This window comes from Carassius gibelio, chromosome B7 (genome assembly GCF_023724105.1).
Source record: "Carassius gibelio isolate Cgi1373 ecotype wild population from Czech Republic chromosome B7, carGib1.2-hapl.c, whole genome shotgun sequence".
NCBI classification, from domain to species: domain Eukaryota; kingdom Metazoa; phylum Chordata; class Actinopteri; order Cypriniformes; family Cyprinidae; genus Carassius; species Carassius gibelio.
In genome coordinates this window covers 9233998-9255718 of record NC_068402.1, presented here as the reverse complement: position 1 = coordinate 9255718, position 21721 = coordinate 9233998, and the positions used below count along the sequence as shown (strand labels likewise).

Genomic DNA, 21721 nt, shown 5'->3' with positions numbered 1-21721 from the left:
ATTAAACCCCAATAATGTCTATTCCTGTCATTGCAGAAGCTGCTCTGGGGTTCTGTGCAGGTATACGCCCAATGATTCACTTGAACGATTGTTTATCACATTGTCTAAACTATGACAGTTAGCTGAGTGCATTGCCTTTTGGAAATGCTGACATTTGTTGTTTCATTGCCAAGTCATAATGCGACATGCATAACTGTGTAATGGGAATATATTTATGTCAGTAAGGTCTTCATCTGCGTCATGCATAGTTGTCTAATGCATAGAGACTTGGATCATCTGGAAAGCATCTTCTATTTTAATTGTCATATTTTGAGTAAACATCTGTCAGATGAAAACGCACACATTGAATGGATGTATACATATAGTATGAATGCATTTGGCTGATGCTTTATCTAAAGTGACTTAAGGTATAGTGCGTTCAAGCTGTGCATTTTATCAGTACATGCTTACTTTGACATGTCTGGTGCCATTGGATGTACGGTAATAAATGCATGCATGTATCTATATAGAAAAACATCAACAATAAAAGAAAAGTGAGTGAATGAAAAAGGATTGATGCTCGCCATTTATATCATGCAATATTATGCTGTTGCTTTAATGCCTAATGTATGTGTATCTGTATACACATTACACACACACAATATAATTTTATATATATATATATATATATATATATATATATATATATATATATATATATATATATATATATATATATATATATATATATATGTTGTTATTGTTGATGCTTTCTGTATAGATACATGCACACACGCCAAACACTAACACATACACAGGATCCTTCAGAAATCATTCTAATATTCTAATATGCTGATTTGCATTTCTAAAATGCTTGATTGCTATTTTGCAAATAAGATTTATTTTTATTATAATTGCTGATTTGAAACATTTCTGTGCAATTTGAGCAAATAATAATATTTTGGATTGTATGGTTCAGCTTCCCTCTTCAGTGCTTTTTTATTTTATTTTATTTTTGGGTGGGGTGTATTTTATCATCTGACAATCGAATATCAAGTCTAATTGCTTAGAAAAGTACCTCTTCATTGAAGTATCCCAACCTGCAGAGAACAAGTTTCACACCAAAGTTAATGAGTCTGTTAGTGGTTTGTTCAGATTCACTAATCGTATGAGCAATAGCAGTGTGTATAATGCAGAAGTGTTTTCTAATAACTGCGCACGCGTGTGTGTGTGTGTGTGTGTGTGTGTGCAAGCAGTGTCTGTCGAATGGGAATTAACATCTCACCTCAGATACAGATTGTTCCATAACTGAATTAAAGATAATGAGATGTTATTCTATATATATATATATATATATATATATATATATATATATATATATATATATATATGATGTTACTGAAAGTACAGGTCAAGGTCTGCTCAGCTAGTGTGCACATCACTGCTACTCTCTCTCTCTCTCTCACACACACACACACACACACACACACACTAATTAAAGATGGACAAAACTGGAACCACATTGAAATTCTGCTCACGTAGGTCCTTCTGTCAGCAACCCCTGGCTGTTCAGTGTGTGTGTGACAGTGAATGTGTGTGTTTACTGGGTAATTTCTCAATAGAGCCTGCAATTAAGACCTTAATGGCACCGAATGCATGTCTGCTTGAGAATCAGGGCCTGAATGTGTGCATGCGCACGTGTCTGCGCTCCGAGACCTCTGGCGGAGCAGAGGTTGTGCATTCATTATCTGCCAGGGTCGTAATTTGTCTCGACTGCCTGCGCTTTTAGAGCAGGTTTGCATCGCACGTGGGTGACGGCAAACAAGGGAAGATGTCAAAAAAACAAAGCGCCTGGTGTATTCATCACGACGAATTCAAAGATGCATGTTGCTGATACGGCTCTAATGATGCTCTCACAGGAGATTGATGGCGAGCGCTTGTCTCTCCGTGTTTCTGTCTCTGATGCGGAAGTGTAGGACGCTCTCTCACTTCAAGACTGCTATGAAAGCCATTAGACAGTTTTCCAGCCCTGAGGAAACTCATTTAATCCTCTTCAGTTGTCTATGGAGATGCCTGACTCACGCTGAGCGAATGCACGTGTTTGTTTGTCTGAACGCGTATAGCTCGGCGTTAGAAATGAGCTCGATTGTATCAAGTGTGCGAATCACATAGTGGAAGCGTTTTAAGGCGTTGTAGATGCACTTACAACACAAAAGGCTGTTCAGAAAGGTAGGCAGCGTGATTGTTGTGTCTTCTGAAATGCATTCTATAGACCAAATTTGTAGAAAACAATCCCTGCATGCATTGCAATATGTTCAGTGAAAAAAAGAAGGCAGACAGAACAAGAAAAATGTTGATTACACACATAATGTTGATATATACAAGATATAGTTTATGCATTTTTATAAATAGTTTTTTTGTTGGCTTGGCAGGATTTTAACATCAAGCTGAACACCACTGTGTATTATTCAATTTGGAACAAGTTCTAAAGGTCTCATATTTTATTACATTATAAAATATGATTTTATTTATTTTAATTGCTGCTTTATTTTATTTTATTTTATTTTTTATTTATAGTTTTAAATTTTTATATGAGTTATTTATTTATAATATGAAATATCCTTTTTTTATTTTAATTTGTTGATTAAAAACAAATTGTACAACTCCTGTACAACTAGACACTATTGTGTATTCACAATGTTTGTAGCAACTCGGGAGTTCTAAAGGTTTCATATTATATTACATTATTTATTTGTAGTTTCTATTTTTTGTTCATTATTATATTATGTAATGCTTATATATAACTCTACCCATAGTACTTATAAAGCATAACTAACTCAAGTTTACTTCTCAAAAGTAGTCTCACAAACAACTTTTCATCTCAAATAGCTTTAACAAATATCACAGATGCTGGTGATAGAGCTAAACTTAACCAATATTCTTTTAATTAGGAGGGTCAGACTCGCCCAAACCCGCCCATCATCCCACCCTGATTGGATCATTCTATTTGTTCATAAGCGAAGGCAATCATGTGTTGATGCAGCATCGCTTTGTGTGCATGTGTCATTTAGCTGGGTGTTGATGGGCGGTGAGTATTTTTACTTGGCTGTGAATGAAGTGTTGATGTTTTTTGGTGGAGTGTGTAAGTGTTTTGGTTGTGTGGGTGTGGATGTGGAGTCACAGGACGAGTGTGTGCATGTGTGTGTGTGTGTGTGTGTATGAGGTCCTATGTTTGTACACTTCTTTCCTTTTTAGTGAAAAAAAAGTCTAGTAAAGTGAGCCAGATTCAAACTCCTATTTCCTGCATGAGCACCAAAGCTAGGCAATGGTTCGGACTTAGCATAGATGTCAATTTTGACTCAGTGGGCTTTGCAGGTTCCTCTGTGTGTGTGGTGATGGAAAGAGACCCATCTGTTGGATTTGCCCCAGTTCTGGCCAGGAAGCAGGTTCAATCTGTTTGACCCATGTTTGTTGTGAACTTTGACCTGTTCCTCATCTGTGTCTTTGGTGCCAGCTGGCTGTCAGCTCATTTGATGGTGAGTCTAAGCATGCGGATACCTTGAGGTGTGTGATTGAAATTCATCTTATCAGCGTGCAGACAATAAAATGGCAAGCAACAATTAGGCAGCTGCAGACTGCTGTTTGTTTTTAAATGAAAACAGTCAGGGATGTGAAATCTGTCTTCATTTTAGAAACCTGAAAGTTTCTTCGAAGCTCAGGAAACTCAATTTAGTGAATAAGCAAAATTTTAATTAAAAATTTTAGCACTCATAATGAAATGGATTGCAGACTTCTGATATTAGACTACACCTGAATTGCTTTCATCCGATTATTATTATTTTTATTTAATTATTATTTTTTATTTATTTATTTTGCGAAATAAGGTTTACATCAAAATTTTCAATTATATGTTGATGCTTCAAATATTGCAAAAACACTTTTAGATGACAACTCAAATTAATATTGTGTCACATGACAGAATTAATGCTTTAATCGGCACCTATAAAGTTGCTCCTGTCATTTTTAAAGGAGTGTTAACTCTGTTCTATTATTATTAAATTGTGTTTGTAATGTAACATGTAATTTTATTTATGGACCCTCAAAATTATTAATTATATAATGATAACAGTTTTTATTATAATTATTTTTTTTATTATTATATAATAATTTTGCTTAATTAATAGATTTTTTTTAAATGGACCCTACAATTTTAATTTAAATAATCTACTATTTTACAAAGATTTAGGATGTGAAAGATACAATACAGTTTGCACTATTCACAAAATTATGTGTGTAAATGGCTTCGTTAACAGGCTGGAGACAGCAAATGTCACTATTTTTTATGCATTTTCATTTTGTCTATTATTAATCGCACAAAAAGTGGTTGGAGGCTTAGTTTTTGAGTTCTCTTCTGGAATTTATGAAAATATTAAAGTCCTTTACAGAGGAAAAATCTGAGAAGCAGGAGACTTTGGTAAAGATCTCCATGTGCCAAGGAGAAGCATTTGAGAATTGAAAGAGATCTGGTTTGTGATTTCTCTTTCCTCTGGGTCTCGTTCTCTGTGTCCTGCTCCTGTGCCAGACACATCTGTAAGTGTCCCTTGATTCTGTTAGACTCAAGGTCCGGCCGTATAGTGACTGTAGTCATTTTAAAAATGAATAAACCAGCATTGAGAGGATCTCATCCATTAGGAGGAGCAATTTGTCAACATGACCCAGTCTCTCGGGACTCGTCGGAGGAAGACAATGTGGTAAAAGGAGAGAGCTGAGCATCCCTGTTTGTGATTATCAGATGAGCTCTGAGTCCTGGAGCCGCTTCAGCCCAGTATCTGGGTCAGGCAGGAAGAATATCTGAGGGTGGAATGACATCTCTCTCTTTCTCTCTGTCCCTCTACGCCTTCTCCAATTTAAGCCATGAAATTCCCACAAAAAATATATGATAACTCAAGAATTGTCTCGCTTGCTCTCCCTAATTTGGCCTAATTCTCTCACTCTGCTTCTCTCATATATTTCTGCATGTATTGTTTCTCTCGTAATCTCTTTTTCTCTGTATGTCTGCTGCCGGATCTCAGTCCTGCTGCAGAACTTCTGGTGTCCAGAAGAACTTCATATATTATGTGTGAGACTGACTTTTTCTGAAGGAGGAAGACAAACAGACCAGAAAATGATTGATTGAGAGATATATCTGAGACTGGGAGAATTTATGTCTGTCTTTCTGTTTTCTGTCATTTGTTCTATCTATCTATCTATCTATCTATTAGGGGTGTAACGGTTCACAAAATTCACGGTTCGGTTCGATACGATACACTGATGTCACGGTTCGGTTCGGTTCGATACGTTTTAGATACAGCAAAATGTAAAAACATCTCAACTTTTCAGAATGCCGCAAGCGCACCGCGGGTCATGTGACAAGAACTAACCAATCAGCTTCATCCTTTCCCGTAACAACGTTGAGAGCTCAGCCAAGATGAAGGATCAGCTGATCATAGTTGTATATGGATTGCAATTTTGAAATAAATTTAGTAGCAGAGCTACTGCAAGCGATTTTTAGAGCTGCAAATCCATTTATCCTTCGCTGAAATTTCCGCGTCTCATGGAGAGAGCACGTCATTGTTGCTTAGCAAAGACAGACGCCTCAGGAGAAAGACGCGCTTAGCGTTTTCCATGCGTTTTTAGGCACGATATGTGAACGGCCCCTAAGGCGCTCGCTCACTCAGCACGCGCTGAAGGCTCGTTGCAAAATGTCGAATGCCTTTAACAGACCAGAAATATAAGATCCTAAAATAACCAACAGGTCTGGTGTTTGGGTTGGATTCCCTGTAAGCTATAGTTTCTAAATGCTGCAGGGATAGTTTGCTGCGTGCATGTTTCTCCTTTTTTTCGTCTTTTCCCAGATAGTACTGACGCATATATCCCAGATATTCCCGCTGGTGTTTTTTTTTTTTTTTTTTTTATTCCCGCTGGTGTACCCTGTCATGTTGCAGATGCGACATACCGTTGTTTTTTTATCCACCACTCTCTTGCCATCACCATTATAGCTTAAAGGGAATCCAAAGTGCACCCAAACACCAGACCTGTTGGTTATTGGAGGATCTTCTCATTTCTAGTCTGTTAAACGCATTGGCTATTTTGCAACGAGCCTTCAGCGCGTACTGAGTGAGCGAGCGCCTGCTGAGTAGCCTAACATAAACATATAAGATGGTGTTTTTTTCTTCTTCGGGAGTGTCAGGGGCGTTGCCTGTTACGTTGTTTGGGTTATTGGGCTACCTTGTTGAACGCATATCATTATATTTCTCTCTCTCTCTCTTTTTTTTTTTTTTTCAAATATAATTAATTACTCCAACGAACCGTTCGGTATACATAATGCGTACCGCGTACCGAACCGAAAGCGTCGTACCGAACGGTTCAATACGAATACGCGTATCGTTACACCCCTACTATCTATCTATCTATCTATCTATCTATCTATCTATCTATCTATCTGTCTGTCTGTCTGTCTGTCTGTCTGTCTGTTGTTTGTTCAGTTGTTCATCATTTGTTCTATCTATCTATCTGTCTGTCTGTCTGTGGTTTGTTCATTTGATCATCATTTTTTCTATCTATCTATCTATCTATCTATCTATCTATCTATCTATCTATCTATCTATCTATCTATCTATCTATCTATCTATCTATCTATCTATCTATCTGTCTGTCTCTCTGCGGTTTGTTCATTCCTTTGTCTGTCTGTCTGTCTGTCTGTCTGTTATTTGTTCATTTGTTCATAATTTGTTCTATCTATCTATCTATCTATCTATCTATCTATCTATCTATCTATCTATCTATCTATCTATCTATCTATCTATCTATCTATCTATCTATCTATCTATCTATCTATCTATCTATCTATCTATCTATCTATCTATCTGTCTGTCTGTCTGTCTGTCTGTCTACCTTTACATAATTACAGCTGCAACAGTTTAGAACAAGAAGTGATCAAAATTCACTACTTTGTTGTTGTTTTTTGATTATTAATAATTTTCAGTGTAAATGCACTACTTCCACTATTCTACAAAACAGCACTGAATAGTGGATTAATATGCAAATTGGGACGCACCTGTTATGAAAGATTACATAACTGTGGTGTGATGGAAATGTGTGTGTGTGTCCGTCCTCCAGGTAAACCTGCGTACCTGCACATCGGAGAGGAGGTGGATGGTGTGGACATGCGGGCAGAGGTCGGACTGCTGACTCGCAACATTTTGATCAGAGGGGAGATGGAGCCGACCTGTTACGGCAATGAAGCCTGCAAGTTCTTCTCCTTCGACACGTTTGGTGGCCATCTTAAGGTAACTAGACCCTCCTGTCTTTTAAACGCAGATTTCTCTGTTAAATACCATCTACTGTTGTCTTGAAATTCCTTTATCTGTCCACTAGCTCATCTGAACATAGATGTTCAAACCCCCTGAATGAGTTGTTACAGCGATGGTACCCCTAGCTAGACATTAACACTCTGTCAAACAAGCAGAACAGACTTCTTTTTTCTCTCTCTCCTGTCTCCTGCGAAGTCCCTGTCAGTGTGTGTGTGTATGTGTGTGTGTGCGTGTGTGTGTGTGTAGATGATGGGGCGACTCAAAAGTCTGACCTCTCTAGTAATTGGCCCAGATCTGACTGTTCCTTTTCCCCTCATCACCTTCGCTGTCATGCAGAAGGTTGGCCTGTTTCCTCTCTCAAGAAGAAATTTGGATGTGCAACAACTAGGCCATCCTGTCTTGTGAGGAAAATGCTTTTGACAAATCCTGCCTCACAGTAATGATTTTACAAGTGATAAATGTTCAAATAAGTAAACTGATGTAATTATTGATAATAAAGTAGCCGAAAACTGTATAAATTATGTCATCGTTTACTAAACCTCACATCCTTCCAAATCTAAATGGCTCTCAACAGTGTACTTCTATTAGCATTTATTACTTAGATAATTACTGTTAGTATATTTCATTTCACAGACTATTTTAAAGTCTTTGAGGCATTGTGTTTTTGTTTATGTTTATTGTTTGTTTTTAGTCTCCACCTAGAAGCAACAGTATAACAACACCCTAGAAACCAGATAGAACATTCTAGAACGTCCTTAGCAACCACTCAAAACAACAAGGTCTGCAACAGATGAATATTCTGATAATCGATTCATCAAAAGATTATTATAACCAGTAGGCATTGACAGATTTATTCAGTTTTGTGATTCATAAAAATATAGTTTTATTAGTTATATTTATAATTTGAAGCATAAGATCAAATTGTTAGTTTAAAATGAAATTACACTAAAAATGTTTTTCATGTTTAATAAATTAAAATAATGTGCTTTAAAGTAGTCTATTGTATAAAGTGCCATATTAATAGATGCTACGTGAATTTACTGGATTGCTGATTGCAATGCAACATAGCAATGATCAGATGCTTTCTTAACTGCTGTTTTCTCACTGCTCTTATATTTATGTATTTATTTTGCTATTGAGAGAAAAGCACACATCCATCTTAATGCCGTTCTTAGCAGCGTTGGAACTAAAAAGTAATTGTCCATGAGTGTTTAGGGGCCTTCACATGACAGCATTTTCTGTTTGTAGTTTTAGAAAACCTTCCCAAACTCTTCTTCTTTTCTTTTGGTTTTAATGATGTCTGGCAAACCAACTTAAAGGAGCATTACTGCCACCTGCTGGACTGGAGAGTGGACAGAAGCTTGACAGGGGAAAAAAGCTCAAAGTTCTCAAAATCCCTTAATTAGGAGCTAAAAACTTTCTTAGATGTTTTCCCAAGCAAATTCTGTAGTGTCAAATTCTAAAGTTCACAATTTTTTTGTTTTCCAATTTGCATCTCTAACTTTATTCTACAGTAACATTTTAATATTTATTGTGCATTGCAGCAGGTGTGATGTCCAGGTTTCCTATGCTGTGTAATGTTAGATTTAATACAGCATGACTTTTAATTATCAAGATATTGAATTATCATCTCCTCCTTTGGGTCCCTGTCCTGCCTCATACTCATGCCTACATGTTTTTGTATACTGTATAGATGTCGTCCTATGTCCCAGTATTCCTACCATATTTTGTGTGTATGATCATTTATAATAGTTTAATTCTCTACTTAACTTAATGGTACTTGTATATCAACTATTTAATGTTTTCTTATTCCTTTTGCTGAAAGATCCACAGTCTAATTTCTTTCCATCCCTACATGGAACCTTTCCCAAACTCTACTGGTTTGGCTTCGTTTTTACTATGACATAGCCCTGTGTCTTCTTAATTGGATCGCATATGGAAAAGCTGAATCACAGTCTTGCTCTACTGCGCCACACTGGTCAAACCACATTATTGTAGGCCCTTACATTAGGTTATATGGGATCAAACGACTGTTTGACAACAAAAATATTGGTGATGGGCTCATAAATGGTTTAATTATTTGGTTGGAATGTGTAAAGTAATTTAATGAGAGCTGTATCCCTGTTTGGGTCATCATGTCCGTCAAAAATGCTTTTCACTCACACATCCATTTGAAAACAAATGTGCTGCTTGTTTAGACCAATGAACCCACTGACACACTTAACACCCGGACGATTTGGGCTTGTGTTAATGGTTTTCAACCACAAGGGAGGTCATAAAAACCGCCTTCTGAGACTGTACTGTCACATTCTTATGATATTTGCCAGGCAGCTTAGCTTATCTAATTTCTGAAACATTTAGAGAAATGTCAGGCCGGGTGAAACTGTACATTTGGCCGTCCAGAAAGATGAAAGACATTAATTGGAGCCAAAGTGTGCCACCTTCTCCTGGGAAACATCAAATCATCTTACTTTCACTCGCATTGTTCTGCATCATGCAGATATGACATGCAGCATATTTCACGTCCTTTGACTTGAAACGATCTGATGTAGGTCACAAAAAAGGCAGCCGTGAAGTCCAAAAGTGATCATTCTGCCAGACTTGCGAGAACGAGAGAAGAGAGGTAATGAATCTATCTGACAACTTTACTTCCCGCCCCAGAATATATTCACACATGGACTGACGTGCATGTCTCAAATCTTATTCTGAAAGGGTGATGATATTTACATTCCTCACTTCTGATGTTCTTTCATCTAGATTCTCGAGTTTCAGATTCCAATTTCCATATTAAGGAGCACAACTTGCATAGACCATGTGACCACTTGTGATTGGATCACTCAACTAGAATGTTAATACAAAATTAATAGAATTGAGTCTTTTGTTCTGTGTTTCAGGGATTCCAATTTTATTTATTTATTGATTTATTTATTTTTGGGTTTCAGCCGAACCCCTTTGACTTAAAATATTTATTTGACACTCTGAAAAAAGTTGGCGTAGAAACAATTTTCACTCAGAAATTTCTAGAAAATGTATTACAAAGAAATGCCAAGTAAGACACTGAATTAAACATGAACATTTTTAAGTAGACAGCCTGAAATAGTTTTCTTGTAAGACTTACTCCAGTGATTTTTATTTAATTTACAACTTAGAAAATTAATTTAAATAAAAAGTACTTTTTTATGATTTTAAATAATTCAACAACACACTTGCATGTTCAAGTTTTCTGAAGTCAGTTAATGGTCACATATACTGTATGGAAGCATGTTTCCACCACAGAATAATATTGAAAAAAAAAGATAGTTGCAACTTTTTAACTCAAAATTCTGATTAGCATTTTTTGAAAATTCTGATTTCACTGTTCTGACAGTTCTGCATTTGTGCAATTCTTGCAATTCTGACTTTTTTCTCTAAGATACGAACTCAGAATTGCAATAAAAAAGTCAAAATTATGAGATAAAAGTTGTAATTAGCTACCATTCAAACTTGACATACAGATAAACAAGTACATATTTTTTAGCACCCAAGACAGATATGAATATCACTCAAAGACATAAATAGCAATTAAAAGCAATTAAATAGCAATTAAAGTCAAAAAAGCTCAAAAGAATGATATTTCCTGTCTCTTATGCTTTATTTTTTCAGACAGAGCGAGATTTCCGCTCGGTGCATGTGGAAGGGGTGGAGTTTAAGCACATGGGGCAGCAGTCTATGGGTCACTATCCTGTCCACTTCCATATGAACGGGGATGTGGATGAGAAGGGAGGCTACAACCCGCCAACTTATGTGAAAGACCTGTCCATTCATCACACCTTCTCCAGATGCGTCACCGTTCACGGCACCAACGGGCTGCTGGTGAGTTTCAGACCCAGAGGTTATGTGTGCATGAAGACTGATTATGTCTCTGCTGCAACATTAATAGAATGGAATCTTTAGTGCTTTATTCTGTTTATCATTCCCTCAGTCTTCACACAGCACTGTGAGACTACCGGGACACAATATTTACTCAAAATTGACTGAAACAGTAAAAACAATGTTTACTCAACCCAGTGTCAAATTGTTCTTCCTTTTACTTTTAAGTATAAACTAATCTAGTGAGTTGGCAAACAATTTGCCAATGAAGTGTAAAATTAAATCACATTAATAATGCATACCTAAAAAAGTAGTTTGACAAGTTAAGAAAGTGAACAAGATTGATTAGTATAAATATCTAAACATCTTTAGATTTTTAAATGAATTTTTATTTTGTATGAATATCTTAAAATGTCATGATAAATTTAATCGAGAAGCTCATTTAATTTTTTTCATTTTGTATCAGTATCTAAAAATTCTTAAAACAGAATCAATTTACTTGAAAAACATTTTATCTGTATAAATGCTAAAAATACACAATACATTTTCTTGAGTAGAAAAAAGGCTTTTAGAGAATAGATTTTGAATTAAGCTTTTTGTAACCCTTTTGCGTATCCAAGACTGGTAGTTTAAGACAGGTTATGAGCAGAAAGCCTGAAAAGATGAAGTCAAAAACCCCAGTATGGCTGAATGCCTTCCTGCAGTAGCTGCTCCTCCATTCTTAGGGACCTCTAGCTGTCAATCATCTGTCTGATTTTGATTGACAGGCCACACCCCTTCAATCTTTGCCAGACTTAAATTCAACCTTTAGAGATGGAAAACAGACAAGTCATATAACTGAATCTTGTAGTTAAAACCTTGTAATTAACTTTCTGTTTCACGCTTGCATGATATCCAGCTGTTTTGCAGATAGTGATGCCATCTAGTATTGTTTACATCATAGCAGAGCTGAAAAGAGTACTTGGCTTCTTCTGACTCGATCTGGTTAAATGAAATATTGATTGTCACTGCTCAACAGAACAGGAATGTAAATCTGCAATTTATTGTGTAGCAGTCCGTTCTTGGTTTTTCTAAAACATGGAGCTGCTGCTCAAACACTTCTCAAATATGTGGGAACGCTGTTGTATTTTCTCCACAGGAGACGAGGTGAAAGGTTACGGCACACTGAGGTCACTTTATTCGTTTGAGAAAGCATGCTACGATTTTATTTTGGAGCCAGCGGGTGGGATGCACCAACCTCAGAGCTTTGACACGAATAACACTTTGACAAGGATTGCTTCTAATGCATTTAACAAGGCTAAATGTTCTTCTGCCCAGCAGTAGTTGTATCACACACTGAGGTAGTTTACAATTCACCTATTTCTTTGAAAGGATTAATGGAATTGCTTTCAGTCCCAAAAACCATGTTTGTTTGCCAGCGCTCACTGAGCAGATGATGTTTCTATCAGCATCGTTTTTGATGGCAAAAGGTGCAGCATTTTAGCTTCACCTGAGGCTTTTAGAAAAGTGTATTCACAGCAGGTTTTTGAAAATAGAAGATAGCTGACATCTTTTATGGAAACATCTTGTAGAGGTTCTTATGTTGGGTTGTTGGTTACCATGAGCAGTACATAAAGGGATAGAAATTTGGAGGATTTTGTCATGGTTTACTCACCTTTACTCATAGTGTTTCTTCCACAGCATGCAAAAAGTCACGTTGGATGGATCCAAACTTTGCGTATGGGGTTTTAAACTGACACGATTCATAAAAGCGAAATAAGAGTTGTCGATATGACTTGTGTGCTATATTTTCCTCATCTGGTGCTACTCATGTGGCAGTTTATTTTTTTTTTCTTTTCACTGAAATTAATGTACTATATTTTAGTTTGATAATGTTGTTATTTAATATTTAGCATTTTAGGGTATTTTATAGTACTAAATTATATTTATTGAATAGTTATGATCCATTTATGAACTATTAACCACCTTTTAAGCATAGACCTGAAAATAAAAAAAAAAACAATTATTTTTCGGTTAAAAATGACAGAACAGCACCAGAGAGTTAAGTCTTCTAAAGCTGTTTTTCACTGAAAATATGAACAAATAAAGAGCCTCTGCACCCCTTTTTTAATATAATTTGATAATTCAAAATACAGCCTTAAATTTGTCAATATGACTGTCCATGCTCCATTTGCTTTAAAGTTTTTTTAAAGCCATTTGTCAGAAAGAAAAAAATTCACAGGCGAAAATCCCACTACTTCTATTTGATTCTGATTTCTTCTGTTACATGCAAAAGAAGATGAGTAATTGGGGGTATTCTCTTAGTTAGGTTTCACTTTTCTTTAAGTTTTCATTATTTGCCTTCATTACAGTTGCTAAAAACCTCATCTTCTGTCTGATCTTCTAATGTTGTTAATTCCCGGTAGGTGAAGGATGTTGTCGGCTATAATGCTTTAGGACACTGTTTCTTCACTGAGGATGGACCGGAGGAGAGGAACACGTTTGACCATTGTCTGGGTCTGCTGGTGAAGGCGAGCACACTGCTGCCCTCCGACCGAGACAGCAAGATGTGCCGTTATATAACCAATGGAGCTTATCCCGGATACGTGGCCAAACCGCGCCAGGACTGCAGGTAAAACTCACTAAATAGTGTGAATGATTGTACCTCAAGAAACCAAGAATATTTCATTCCACAATTTAAAGAATTCTATTTAGCCAACTTTAAGATCAAGACTAAAAATAGAAGTATAAAATAGATATGCTGTAGATCAGAATTTCAGAAATATACATCAGATATAGACCAGATATAGTAATAACTTATATTTTGAAAAGCCTTCATTTTCAGTGCCAAAACCTTTACCAAGTTTCGTAACATTCAGAATAAGTAAAAAAAAAAAAAGTTTATTTATTTATTTAATTATAATTTTTTTTATTCAGGATTTTTACGTTTATTATTATTATTATTATTATTTTTTTTTTATTAGTTTTTTGTTCTTTTTTGTTTTCGGTTTTAGTGATTTAATTCATTCTAGTCATTTTAGTGATTTTAGAGCTTCAAACATTCAAATATATTTCTAATAAAAGTTTTTCATATAAAATATATCTTTTATTTCAGTTCACAGAATGTTTTGGTAGTTTTAGTGTTAGTTAATAATAAGAAACCTGCTATCGACTAATTAATGTATATATTTGTATTTGCCCATATACATAAATATATACTAATATAAAATTAAACTATAGTTGAACTCCTGGAACCAAATGGCTCTTGGGTAACTCGATAACTAGCCAACCAACATAAACCAACCCTAGTTTTTTCATTTATTCTTTTATCATTTATATCTCAGCAATGTTCTATGTATTATTGCATTTACATCAAAGCAATGAAATATTTAATTATTATATTGCTGTTCAAATTGCATTTCCAGTATCTGTAAAAGTAATTGCAATATGGCTGTCATGCAGCAAATCGTGCAGCTCTAATTTTTTGTATCGTTAAGAGATGCCATAGCTATCCTCATTATACTATCTACATTCTGTTGACTCATGCCTCTAACAAAGCCTTTTTTAGTTGTTTTCTTACTCTCGCTGCTATTCTTTAATCAAGGCTTCCTCTCAAGAAAGCAACAACACAACATGCGGTCGCGCTGATGATGCTCATTATTGTGTAATGATTTTTATCCTAAGATGCAATCGCATTCTTAGAACTTCAGATAATCTTCGCTAATTATAATAACAACATCCCCACATTAAGAAACCATGCTAAACTCTGGCAGCGAAACTGTCTGGGTTGGGAAAACTGGGGTTTGGTGTTGACAGTAAATGTGTTTCATTTATACCGCAGAGTTGCAGAGAGCTGGGAATTGCTTTGAAGTGTGGTTATCTGCGCAGCGATAGGATGAGGTCAATACTTATGGAATTGAATTCTTCATTTTTAACGATGTCTAGTTACACATCTTGAGAATGGCACCAGCGCGACACAAACATGTAAACAGGCAACGCATGCTCTTTTTTTTCCCACAAGGATAATTATCTTCATACAAACACTTTTTCAGTGCGTTTAGACCGGTTCCATGTAGCATGTGTGGATTGAACCGGCTTCTAAATCGTTAGGGCATTAAATTGCTCTAATATATATTGCATGAACGGCGTACCTTTTAGATTGAAATTCAGTCGATAGAGAAGATAAGGCTAAGCAGCTCTTAAATTATAGAGGACGATACTGCCAGAGATCCAGGAATATCACCACTTTAGTCATATGCAAGAAAGTCACATTAAAGTACAGCAGAAAGATTTGCATTTCATTTCATATCACATCATTCAAAGATAGATAGAACGATAAATGGACGGATAGATAGATACAGATAGATAGATAGTGGCACAAGCAGAAAAGGACAAATCTCTTGTGTTTTTTTCCACATGTAGTTACAGTAGAGCCCATAATAATCTGGTTGTGATGAGGATAAGAATGGACATGTGCTAAATGTCAGCCGTGTTTGTTTATGTTTGTGGCGTTAGAACAATCTAATCAGTGTCCTTCTCTCTCTTCCTCAGCGCCACCTCCACCTTCTGGATGGCTAACCCCAATAACAATCTCATCAACTGCGCTGCGGCCGGATCCGAGGTTAGTCTCGTTACCACAGTGATGCCTCTGATTAATGGTGCCACTGTATCTGGCTCCTTTCCACCTACCAGGTTTATTTGTGATGGATCATAAAGCGCCGGGTGTTGCTTAGCCGCGGATATTTTTTATATACCGCTGTGATCTCATTCTCAATGCATTTTGTGTCATTAGGATGCCCATTAGCACCATCTCCGTGCACATGTAATATCTGTGTGTGTATGTGTGTGTGTTTGTGTGTGTATGTGGTCGGTCTTGCAGGAAACAGGATTCTGGTTCATTTTCCACCACGTCCCCACTGGTCCATCAGAGGGCATGTACTCCCCCGGCAAGTCTGAACATACACCCATGGGGCTGTTCATTAATAACAGAGCTCATTCCAATTACAGGGTGAGTGTGTGTGTGTGTGTTTGTGTGTGTGTTGATGTCATGAATGAAAGTGGGCCACGGCACCGGAGATATAGGTGCCGCTAGCGCCGCTCTTTGTATACACCATTAAAAGGCCGATGCTTGAGATTGATGAGCTTGTTGTTCAAAAAGAGGAAGCGGGTGAACGTTTTCTCTCGCCCTCCCGCTGTAATCTATGGCGTCATTCTCAGTGCGGCCACCGTAATTGAAATATAACTCATTTTGAGCTGCTAGCTACTTAGCCCTTTAATAAAACGTGATTTAAGGGCTGGGGGATCTGGGGTTGGTGTCTTTGTGCTGAAATACAGTACCATCCACAGTACAGTGCAACTTATCTTTATGACATCGAGCTTTCACAGTGAGGAAAACTGAAATGCTTTTTGCGTGCAAGCTGGTGTTTTCTGTAGTTTTTTCCTAGAATTTTTTTTTTTTTTTTTTTTTAAGTCTTTCCTGGTCTCCAAAGCTGATCAAAAATACTGTAAAATTGTGAAATAATATTAACTTTTAAAATAACTGTTTTCTATTTAAATCAATTTTAAAATGTCAATTATTTTTGAGATGCAAAGGTGAATTTTCATTTTTAGCATTTTTAGTGTCACACGATTCTTCAGAAATCATTCTAAAATGCTGATCAGCTGCTCAAGAAATATTTATTTTTAGTGTTGATTAAGCAGTTCAGCTGCTAAATATTTTTGTGGAAAATGTGATATAATTTTTTCTGGGTTATTTGATGAACAGGAACTTCAAAACAGCATTTAATTTAAGTATGCTTATCTTGTGCAACATTATGAATATCTTTACTGTTACTTTTAAACAGCTACAGCTACATATGAGCAATTGTAAGTATTTGTTAATATATACTTTTAATGAATATGAGCTTATAAAATCTAAATACTACTCATAGAAGAGTAAGAAGAATGCTTTATATGTAAGTAGTTTATTTGGGGTTCAGCATGACACTCGTGCCATCTGCCCTGTTATGTTGAAATAAAGCACTGTTGAATGAGGTCTAGTTTTTCATTTTTTGATGTTTATGTTTTATGGTAGGCGGGGATGATCCTCGATAATGGAGTAAAGACGACCGAGGCTAATGCGAAGGACAAGAGACCCTACCTCTCCCTCGTAGGAGCGAGGTTAGCATTTGCAATTCCTGCTCCGAAATGACAAAACTCACAAAATTTCACAGATGTAGTGCATATGACTTGTGCTATATACAGTAGTCAACATCTGAAGTGGATCGAAACCTTTCATCAAAGTTGTCCTAAAACCAAAACAATTCCCGTTCCATTTCAAATGTTGACTACTATAATCGTATAAGTCTTCTGAAGACAATAAACTACACGATTTATCCAATCAGTTCACATTCATCCTGTGTCTTTCTTTGGCAGGTACGGCCCACACCAGGATGCAGACCCCTTCAAACCACGAGTTCCTGCTCTAGTTCACCATTTTGTGGCCTACAAGAACCAGGACCATGGTGCATGGCTGAGAGGAGGAGACGTTTGGCTGGACGATTGCCAGTAAGCTTAATTTAATTTAATTTAATTTAATTTAATTTAATTTAATTTAATTTAATTTAATTTAATTTAATTTTTATTTTTATTTTTATTTTTATTTTTATTTTTATTTTTATTTTTATTTTTATTTTTATTTTTATTTTATTTATTTATTATTTATTATTATTATTTTTTTATGTCATTTTATTTCATTGTGTGACGTTTATGATATTTTATTTTTATCCAGATAAAAGTTTGCTATCTTGTTTAAAATCATTTACAAAATGAAATGTCCACTGAAGGGCTTCATTAAAATTGACGATTTTAAATGCACTGCATTTTTTAAAATAAAAATAAAACCCTCCTTTCGAGGGTTTTAACGGCGCTTCTGTGAAATAGCTACAGTTGGCAAATAAATTCTCATTCTGTCTGTGGCACAGATTTATGACTTCAATCATGCATGCGAGTCAGTTGTGATTGTCTGCGCTCTAGAATCTGTTGAGCGTTATTGTGGTGTGCATGGCATGTGGTCAGCATTGACATGTTCCTTCATCTTAATTGCACGCAGGTTCGCTGATAATGGAATCGGCCTGACCCTCGCCAGGTAAATCTGCTAATCACCATTTTTCCTTTATTCTATTCTTTTCTTTGCACACATTTCAGCAGTCAAAAAATGAAATGTGTTCATATTTGCTGAATTCATTATAGCCATGTAATTGGAAAAAGCCTTATATGGGCGGCTTCTTAAGATGCAGGGAAGGAGTCAGGGCTTTTGTGGGAATGTGAAAGTAATTTATTGGTGAGAACGCAGCAGAGATGTGGTGCATATTCTTAAAAGGTGTGGATTCGCATGCTGTTTTTCTCACTTTGTGCTTCTTTGTTTGTGCGTAGTGGAGGAACCTTCCCGGATGACGACGGCTCCCGTCAGGAGGTGAAGAACTCTCTGTTTGTGGGAGAGAGCGGGAACAGAGGGATGCCCGACTTGAATGATCAATCCTGGGGTCCGGGTGGCCCTGATCATCTCGGCAGGTCTCTGCCAAGAGGAGTGTGAGTGTCATGAGCATCAGTTAAGCATTAATCTTGTTTCTGCTCTTGAAACACTATTGAAAGTGTTGTGAATGGTGTGGTTTCCAGGGAGACATTTGTTCGTTTCTGTAGCCTTGCAAAGAGAAAAATATCACTCCGACCTTGGTTTTGACTTTGACCTATTAATGCCCACCTTTTTCCCAGAAACATCTTAAAGGTGCTATAAGCCATTTTTTGTGGATTGGCAATCCAAAATATGCCCATTATCTGACAGATATCACTGAATTTGCTATCCTGAGATATCAATGCTGTCCTAGAGCTGGTGAACTGAAAGAACTGTTTTTAAAACACTGAAAGAAATCATTACAAATGACAAAACAGTTATAGAGCCTTAAGCTACTTGTTGCCTGTAGGCTTAAGTGGGTTGTCAGTATGAATCTGCATTTGCAACCAATTTACTTCTGTTAAAATATGCGCACATGTAGCATTTAAATGCAACAAGATAATTAAAGTTAAAAAATGTTGGGTAGGGCTTGATTTTACCCATTAGGAACTGATTGGATAAAGACATGTATCCTGAAAAAGACATGAAATGCTGAAAATGTCTTCACTGTCAATCTGTCCAAGATGTAGACGAGTTTGTTTATTCACAAGAACAGATTTGAAGAATTATTTTTAATTTAAATTTTTTACACACAGAAGTGGATGCTCTGCAGTGAATGGGTGCCGTCAGAATGAGAGTCCAAACAGCTGATAAAAACATCAGAATAATGCACAAGCAATCCACACCTCTCCAGTCCATCAGTTTATGTCTCATGAAGCAAAAAGCAAAAAAAAAAAAAAAAAAAAAAAACCTTAACTGTTTTGGCTCAAATCTATAATATTGCTTTCCAGTGAAAAAGTCATCTCATCTGAATAAGGAGTGAAATATGCACAGATCAAGCACTGTTCAAGCAGTTCAACAAACAAGCATTAACAAACATGTCATTGGATTGTGATGTGAGAACTGAGAAGACAACAGGAGATGGGCTTGGAGGAAGGAGGAAGCATTATTATGGACTCATATTTTAGGCGGAACCAATGGTTTGAAGTTAAAATGCATTAATGGTGGATTTATTTTTTGCAAACATTGTTTTTCACTTCACAAGACATTAACTGATGGACTGGAGTGGTGTTGATTATTGTGATGTTTTTATCCGCTGTTTGGACTTTCATTCTGACGGCACCCATTCACTGCAGAACATCCACGGGTGAACAAATGATGTAATGCTACATTTCTTCAAATCTGTTCTGATAAAGAAACAAACTTATCTACATCCTGGATGGCCTGAGGGTGAGTAAATGTTAAATTTTGGGTGAACTATTCCTTTAAGAAAGTCAATTTTGACTTCAAGTTGACTGAAGGTGAAGTGTAGAGTTTCTGTAACACCTGCAGAATTAAATAGCAGCAATTAGAGGAATCCAGCCGGTAGAGGAAACTGCTGTAAAGATGAAATATGCTTAGTGGGTTTCGTGTTTACAATTGGGAAGAAATCAATCCAAAGTTTCAGCTTTTACTTTGTTTTCTCTGACGTCTCCGAGCAATTTATCTTTCGACTTCTTTATACCTGACAGGGCTTGAGAATTTCATGTGCTTGGCTTTCATCTATAATATTGTAGCTCAGCACCTGTCACTTTATATTCTCTGTCTTCTGCTTCTACAGAAAGTGCTGGATTTTGTATGGATGTGTACAAAAATTGAATGATAAAACATTTTTACCACCATCTTTATTGCACCCATGAGAGTCAAACTGAAGAAAAATCTCTCCTTTTTTCTCTTAAAAGTGTCAGGTGCCTTCTTTAAACTTCAGGCATTATTCTTTTCGATTGTGGAAAAGAGCTTTAATTTGACAATTCAGCTGTCTCTGTCATTTGAATTATTCTGTTAAAAGAGCGTTTTTTTTTTTTTTTTTTTAAGAGTAAGCCACATTTTAAAGGTGAAGTGGCAGAATTGCAAAAACAAACAAAATTACTAATTTGTGCTAGTTGTGATTTATAAATTCAAATTATAAATGTAACATTATTGTCGGATGCATTGACAATCTTTCACTGTAATGTCTACACAAGATCCCAATTATGCAAATTTTACTGGCTATCCAAAGATGCCATTTAAAAAATCTCTGTCAGATACGCAGTTGACAAGAAGAAAAACAATGAGAAAACAACTTAAAGGGTAAAACCTATGGGTCCTTTTGGAAAATGTATCACTCATGAGAAGAACTGTGAAATTTTAAGCTCAAACAGGGCAGCGGATGTTTGAAATGTTGAAAAAGTAACTGCTAGTTGCTAGGCGACCATACATCCCATCCATCCCAAAATGAAAGAAAATGCAATTAACCCCAGACCCTTCATGCATGCCAAGTTTGGCGAGATTCCACCACTGGGACAGAAAGTTATAGCTGTTCAAACTGAGGAAGAAAATAGTGGGAAGAGCAGTACGCTTCATTCCGAAACCCTTCTTTTCTGTCTTTCTTAAATAATGATAATAATAATAAGTATATTGAAAATAAAAAGTTATCTTAATCATGTCAGGGTTTTCTTCGCAAGACAAAGAAAAAGTAATAACGTATGAATGCCTAAGTCATTATTTTGTTATTCATTTGGGGTTATTGTCATTAACTAAAGCTATTAAAAACATTTTGTTCCCTGAAATAAAGCTGAAATATGAATATTACATGAAAAAAAAAACTAATACCATTATAAGGTTTGCATTGGCAGCGAATTGAAATAAGTTTAAGCTGGATCACTAAAATTACTAACTGGAAAAAATATTAACTAACTAAAACCATAATGAAAATAAATTTAACCTAAAGAATAATTAAAAAAAAAAAAGAATAAAAATGACAAAAGCAAAAAAAAAAAAAAAAAAAAAACCATATATATATATTACAACTGATAATATAAAAATAAAAGCTAATTATTAAAAATAGTATGAATAATAATAACAATAACGACATTAAAAAGCTATATCAATC

The 21721-nt window shown here is 36.0% G+C and overlaps 1 protein-coding gene across 3 annotated transcripts in view; it reads left to right on the top strand.

Annotated features, from left to right (window-relative positions):
* Window positions 1–21721, top strand: part of LOC127961633 (cell migration-inducing and hyaluronan-binding protein) — a 119004-nt gene that overhangs the window by 80351 nt on the left and 16932 nt on the right. For all 3 annotated transcript variants that reach the window (XM_052560837.1, XM_052560836.1, XM_052560838.1), the window contains 9 exons: window positions 7138–7307; window positions 10974–11183; window positions 13586–13791; window positions 15711–15780; window positions 16039–16167; window positions 17233–17318; window positions 17574–17705; window positions 18250–18285; window positions 18573–18728. In XM_052560837.1, the coding sequence (XP_052416797.1) occupies window positions 7138–7307; window positions 10974–11183; window positions 13586–13791; window positions 15711–15780; window positions 16039–16167; window positions 17233–17318; window positions 17574–17705; window positions 18250–18285; window positions 18573–18728 (1195 nt within the window). The remainder of the gene's footprint in view (window positions 1–7137; window positions 7308–10973; window positions 11184–13585; window positions 13792–15710; window positions 15781–16038; window positions 16168–17232; window positions 17319–17573; window positions 17706–18249; window positions 18286–18572; window positions 18729–21721) is intronic.